The following is a 7,131-nucleotide window of genomic DNA, read 5'->3' as shown; positions in this document are numbered from 1 at the left end:
ACGCAGACCAGTGTGTCTGAAGTTGCTTTTCTTTTGTCCTCATAATTCAGTTTCTTAGATAAGGAGATTCCCAACTACAAAAGAAGCTCAGAAGCAAACATTTAGTGTGTGTGAAACATACATTAAGAATGTTGCAGTAACATACAGGACACAACAAAAAGAGAATGTCTACAAGCTTCGAGCATTGCGGGATTTTGTCTAGAACAGCGTCTTTTGTCTGTGTGTAGATGAGCTTTCACAGTTTTTGAGACTGTAAAATATGATTTAATCCAGGCAGTCAGTATGTTTAGGTTAAATGTTGTTGTTTAAAAATGCATAAAAAAGTAACTGATGGAAAAACAACAAGGTAATTTTCCCCTAAAGCACAAAATAATTAAATATGCAGGAGCTTTTTAATAATATAAAATACTATTTTTATTTTTCAAAGCCAATACATTTGGCTTTGGGCAGACTGCTTATGCATTTCTAATACAAAATTGGATTAAATAAATATCATCTGATGTATAAATAAACCATGAAACCAATTTGAAGTTAAAAAAAGTAATTTTTCCATAATTTAAAAAAATTAACTTTCTAAATTTTCTACAGTTGTTAACTACCAAGAACAGATCACTCTGCCATGGTAGAATTTGTAAAAGAATAAAACACAAATCCTGATTTCATCAATACAAAAGTCATCAAGCTATATATATAGCAATACACACAAAAGATTAAAGTAGCAATATTTGTTAAAACTACTTGTTTCTCCCATAATTGACATTGAGTAACTTGTATTTTAATTGCTTTAAACATTTTGATCAGCCATCCATAATGAGCTATCATAGTACTTCTGTCTTTTCTTTGAGGGAGAGAATGAATTAAAATCTGAACAACATTAAGTGAATTTTTCACATGATCTATCAATTCTGCCAAGATAAATAGAAGCACCTACATCATGGATGTGTAAGGCCAGTAATCTGGCATAAAAATTCTGCTGTTCCCACCATTTAAAGAATATAGCAGATATAGATGGGCTTTAAAAGTGCAACATTTTCATTGTGCTACTAAAATTATTGAAAGGTAAACAAAAAGGTTCCATAGGCACCCTTGCAGGATATCATATTGAATAGGTCAAAAACAAAACCCCCTGATTTTTCTAAAATTTGACTGTTAAAAAGTCTAAGAAGTCTATATGATATAAATATAAATTAAGTGTAAAAAAAACAAGAAGTTGGATCAAATTACCACTTAGAGGATTTTACCTTGACAACTTCAGTTCCTACATTACAGTTTTTAGGAAACTATTAGTAATAATCACATCTTTGATTGATCATTTTGGCACACAACTATCATAGAGCTAAGCTTCTGGGAACGTCCTTAAGCAAAAGCGACATGTTCTTCAAATGAATTCTCAACAAAAGCAATTCTGTGTACAATTATACATTCCTGCTTATAAAAAGATGCCACTGACATAAACCTGTATGCAAATCATTTGGAATAAAAAATGTGCATTTCATAATCACAAATGTTCCTATGAAAAAGGATAATTCATGTGAAGAACACAAGCCCATTTTTTTCTCCTTCTAATTTGTATATGTATTCATGCATCAACAGAACATAAATTATTCCTAGGAGAATTTGTAAAAGGAAAATTTTACCAACTACTGCAAATAAAATATTTTTTCTAAAACATTATACTTAAATGAATATTCATTGGATTAAGATTAAATTGTAGATATGGGAGTAAGTAAAATTTAACTGGATTTAAAAAGAAAGATTATTTATCAGGGCAAAGCTTAACTTCTCATTTTAAAAAGTTTTTCTTAATTTTCAGCTTCTACCACTATAAAATTATGAATGCTGTTACCCTTCTTCTCTATATCACTAACTGGACTGAGTACTAAGTGAAATATCTTTCCAAAGAAACAATATCCCAACTTTAAGTTCAGTGCCTTTGAAATAGAATTACTTCACATTAACTGTGTGCTATGTACTTATTTTACTGCAGAAGCACCTTAAACATAGTACTGAAAGTGTTAACTCAACTTTCAAATGTGCGAAATTTACTAATCGAGCATTGCTTAGAATGGTCAATACTAAAAGAAAAATCAAATATTTGGGCAGGTATCTATTGTCCAAACTCTCATTTATAGTAATCTATTTGTAGCTCACCAGAGAGAGAGACAGAGACGGAGAGAGAGAGAGGGGGGGGGGGGGGGCGGGGAGGACATGTCAAAGCTTACAATGCTTACATTTAGGAGCAAAGAAAAATAATCATATTTTAAAACAATTTGATTTGATTTTTCTTCTCACTTAAGAAATCATAAGATCTAACTCCATCTTTAACTTCAACTTATATTTAAAGAGGAAAATGGTCATATTTCTGAGTAACTTTATTTCTGATCCACACCCAATTAAATTACATCATATGTTTTGATATGAGAAAAGGTGTTTCTTAATACACTCAATCTCTGATAACCCTGTTTATGTCCAAGGAAAAAAGAATTCTTCTAAAGACTTAAAAAATATTATAAAAATCAACCTTTTAAAGATTAGATTAAAATCTAAATTGTTTTATAGTCCCCATATTCCAAGGAGTTTTATTGTATTTAAGAGCAGCTTTTAATATTAGGACAAGAAACCTGAAAAATTACATTCATACATGAACATGTACAAATTAAGTTTTCTTGCTCATTTAAACGGGAAAAAGTCACAGAATGTATGGCAGATGAATTTCTCCTCTTTCAAAACTCTTCTTTCCAAACTATCAGGCTTTAAGTTTGTCAATTAAGGCCTTCTGCATGTGCCCAGGATAAAATTGACCAATATAGCTGCCTTAATTAGATAAATAGACAGGAATTGAGCAATCCCCTGTTAAAAACTCATCTGTCATAAGTTCAATGTTAAAATAAACAAAGAACTTCAATGTTGGGAATGCCCATAAAGTCACCAATATTTATCAATATTCCTAAAGTAGTGCCATACATTATTTTAAAGGAAAAGTGCATAAAAATAGAACATCTACCACTCAAGGGCAATTACAATTACCCAAGACAAATTGGGAGTCAGGTTTAGCACTGACATTCATCAGAATCCTCAGGATTTATATAAATCCAGTACCACAAGAAGATTATTTCAGGTTTTTTTAAAAAACCAAATTTCTCCCCAAAAAATATGCAATACACAAAGCAGTTTGAAAAAAAGTAATATTATTTAACATTTTCTGACTTAAATATTTCCACATAACAAAAGGTATTTTCATATCACCAACTATATTACTTATATACATATGCCAAAAGTTAACAAAAGAATCAAAAGATGCCCTATCAAAATAACAGTGAAATGTCTCTTCCTTCAATGACTTGAAATGATCTTGTCTTTTAGTACACACAGCCCACATAATATTTACAATCAAACAAATGTACTTTTGAAACTAAGGTAGAGATGTGGGCACATAAAAGCAATTATTTTGGGGGAAATAAAATAAAACCCAGTTTTATATTACATTATAATAAAATGAATATTCATTTATTAATAAAATGAATACAATACTGATCTAGAAGTGCTCATGTGAAGTTGAAAACTTTGATGAACTCTCTCTATAATTGGGACTAGTACTATATTTACAAAATATACTGTTCAGCCACACAGAGGCCCATATATCTGTATATATACATACATATTTATATATAGAACATATAAATAATCTCAAAAGAACAAACTAAAATGAAGCAAAGAATTTTCCATCTTTGGAATGTTGAAAGGATGACTTGCACTAGACTCCAGTATAAGGTTTGAATTTGGTTATGGACATATTTATGTGGCACCTTTCAGAAAAAAATTAAGCAGTTAGCTTAGGCAGTTTCAATGAAATAAAAAATGTTTACAAACAAAGGAAAAATACTGGTGCATTTCTGGATTCTTACAGCTCACAGCAGAAACATACTAATTATCTTTTGGGGTATCCTGAGTTACAGGAGCTTCAGTGCTAAGAGTCTAGTTTAATAGGGTAGGTACCTTCTTCCTTCAAAATATGGCTTGTGCTTTCAGCAACTATTCAACTCAAGGAGCTGAATATATAATTATGCAGTATATATGCAAATACTAATCACTTTGTTTGGACAGCTCAGTTTTGACTTCTACTTTAGATTCACCCTTTGCACTCTACTTGCTATTTTCATGCCCCGGATACTATATACTAACTAATGATTAGTTACTTTTACTTGAGAGAGAATTGGTCCAGCCATCTCTCAGGATATCAGTTTAATTAATTTATCCTAACAGAAAAGTCATTTATTACCACTAGCCAAAATATACAGAAAGACAATAAGTATGTGTGGGGGACTTCACTGTGCATTGAACATTTTTTTCTGTACTTCATGCTCTTATTTTTAATATTAAGCAAGGTTTCTTATAACAGAAAGTGTTAAGTATTAATTCTCATACTTTCCACCTATTGGCAATCTGTTAATACAATGAAATCACACCCCAATGATAAGATCCAGTGAAAGTTTAAAAAAAACAAACAAACCAAGATATATTGGCTGTGGATCAGAAGATGAAACTGCCTATTGCATTACCTGAGTTCGTTGATTTGTTGATCAATGAGCACAAAACAGTTTACCTTTCTCCTATTTTCTCCTATAAGCTTATTAAAGACAATGATTCTTTTAAATAGTGTTTGGTAACTAAAATCCACATATTTTGTTAACGTTTTCAACACTCGAAGCTCCAAACAAAAAATCTAAACGCTTTTCCCTTTTCAAAATTTAACTTCAGAAATGTTGTTGGTGAAAGCATTATTTAAATCATCATCGAAAGACGTTGGTCAGGCTCTGCCATTCATTTGAAGTTTCTTGACCAACCTCTTCCAAACTGAGTGCACGATGGAGATCTTCCCCTTCTTGCTCTTGATGAGTAGCTGATTGCTGTAAAGTACCTATAAAAGAAAAACAAATAACAAAAGTGTAAAATAGAAACACCTCAAAATTAAAACTAAGATATATAATTATGAAACTTTATGATCTAATTTCTACTTTCCAACAAAAAAGTAAACAGTTATACACGAATGTCTTAAATGTTTAATGCTGCTTTGTGAACTGATCCACATAAAAGCACCTATAACGTAGTTAAATGCAATTATTCACTATCCAGAGTGAATAGGGAGCTTGTATTATTATTTCAATAGCCTACCTTTACACAGCATATTACGTAAATATACATACTCTCATTTAATCCTCACAACCATCATATGAAGTAAGTAAATTATCATAATTTTTATAAATGAAAAACTGTATTCCCTCCAATTCTAGGAGAGGAGAAAGCAAATAAAGTCACTATAGATCAGATGTAAGATAAAAAAGAAACCAGTGGCTTTTACTTTTCAAGCTTTCCATTCTTCATGCAATCTTAACCACCAACAAGTACATTTTGCTAAATTCTATCCCACTAAATAGTGTAAGCTTCTCTGTTTACCCCTCCTCTAAATTTTACAGTTTAAGAAAAACTTTTAAAAGTCCTTCAGCATGAACAAATACTAAATATAGCTAATAAAAAATTTTATTTCTGTCATAGAGAACTGTCAGAGGGTTCCACCATTTCTTATAACTCTAAATTCATTTCCTTTAACTGTTCTATTTTCTTTATATTTAAACCTGGGGAAATAAAATGTGTGGAAAGCTTTAAACTAAGATTATCCCACAAATGCAACACAAATTAGGGCTGAAAATATACCTGCTGCTGTTTGATTATCTACTAGGGTAAGAGGTAGAGGAGAGTGTGAATATATATTTGAGAAATTCCACATGGTAGGGCTACAGAATAAAATCTAATACAATTTCAGAAGATTTCATTCTTCTAAATAATAGTTGATCAAATGACGGTCTTATCAAAAGGTAACAAACCTAGAATTAGACTCTTTGAACCTCTAGGTTTCTGACACTGAATTGTGTGTCCCTATTCTTTCATTAAAATTATTCAAATCATTATGTTCGAGGCACTGCTTGGGGTTTCATTCCAGATGGATCAATGGAGAAGTAACATGAAGTTGAATACTACGGGTACTATTTAATTTTGACATTTGCATCATAGCAGAGTTTAAAGTGCTAAGATAGCAGAGTTTAAAGTGCTAAGATAGATACAAAGATTAAAGAATACTTGGCTCTGTCTACTCTATCTTCATGGAGCTATGACACATATACACATTTCTGTTGTTAAGTAGTTTTTCAGTTGTGACCAACTCTTCTTGACCCCATTTGGGGTTTACTTGGCAAAGATACTGGAGTGGTTTGCCATTTCTTTCATTTGACAGATGAGGAAACTGAGGCAAACAGGGTTAAGTGACTTGCCCAGGGTCACACTGCTAGTAAATGTCTGAGGTCAGAATTGAACTCAAGAAGATGAGTCTGACCCCAAGGCCAGCACCTGATCCACTGTGCTACCTAGTTGCCCCCCACCCCCAACCCAACAAAACAAAAATGATAGGCAGTAAATGCTTAAGGTTCAAACCAAGTTTTTCAAAGTTGAGGGGCTGGGAGAAGATTATTTTTAAGGAGGGTGATTGATGATGATGACAACAAGAAGAACAAAAATAACCACTCATATTAAAATAGTTTTCAGGTTTGCAAAGACTTTCTCTGCAATGCCTCCATAAGGGAGGTAGAGTAAGTATTACTATTCCCCCTTTGCCCCCCTTTTTAATATGAAGAAATACAGACTCAGCGAGGTTAAAGATATTTGAAAGAGGGCTCCTGTTTCTAAAGCCAGGACTTTTTTCTATACCATTAAGGATGTCAAAGACAATGCAGTATTTATGTTTGGCTTTAACTGAACAAATGATGTAGGTAGGGCAGAGGTAGGAAAGAGGCATTCCAGATATAGGGAGGAGAATGCGTTTCCTCTTGGCACAATGACGAATGGATATTGTCAACTATATTCTGAATGGCTTCAATGGCTTTTGGAATATCAGACTTAATTCTTATACTTACAATTACACAAAAGTAGGGGGGAAAAGGACTGCTGAAGGTTTAGATCTGAGGATAAGGGGGAGAGAGAAGAGTAAGGAGAAGGAGCTCATGGACTTTAGAAAATTAACAGATGCCTCAGTCTATCAGAGCCAGGAAATGGGTATAGCAGAGCTTCAGGATATTATAT

General features: G+C 32.4%; 1 protein-coding gene across 4 annotated transcripts in view; it reads right to left on the bottom strand.

Moving 5' to 3' along the window:
• Positions 1-389: 389 nt before the first annotated feature.
• ZNF236 (zinc finger protein 236) overlaps positions 390-7,131 on the bottom strand; it is a 219,578-nt gene continuing 212,836 nt past the window's right edge. For all 4 annotated transcript variants that reach the window (XM_069094982.1, XM_069094979.1, XM_069094980.1 and 1 more), the window contains one exon: positions 390-4,918. In XM_069094982.1, coding sequence (XP_068951083.1) covers positions 4,791-4,918 — 128 coding nt within the window. In that variant the 3' untranslated portion in view covers positions 390-4,790. The remainder of the gene's footprint in view (positions 4,919-7,131) is intronic.

This window comes from Petaurus breviceps, unplaced genomic scaffold (assembly GCF_028583685.1).
Source record: "Petaurus breviceps papuanus isolate PSGF00001 unplaced genomic scaffold, PetGlider_PUasm1.0 224, whole genome shotgun sequence".
NCBI classification, from domain to species: Eukaryota; Metazoa; Chordata; class Mammalia; order Diprotodontia; family Petauridae; genus Petaurus; species Petaurus breviceps.
The sequence above is the reverse complement of the archived record's forward strand: the minus strand, read 5'-3'. Positions and strand labels throughout refer to the sequence as shown.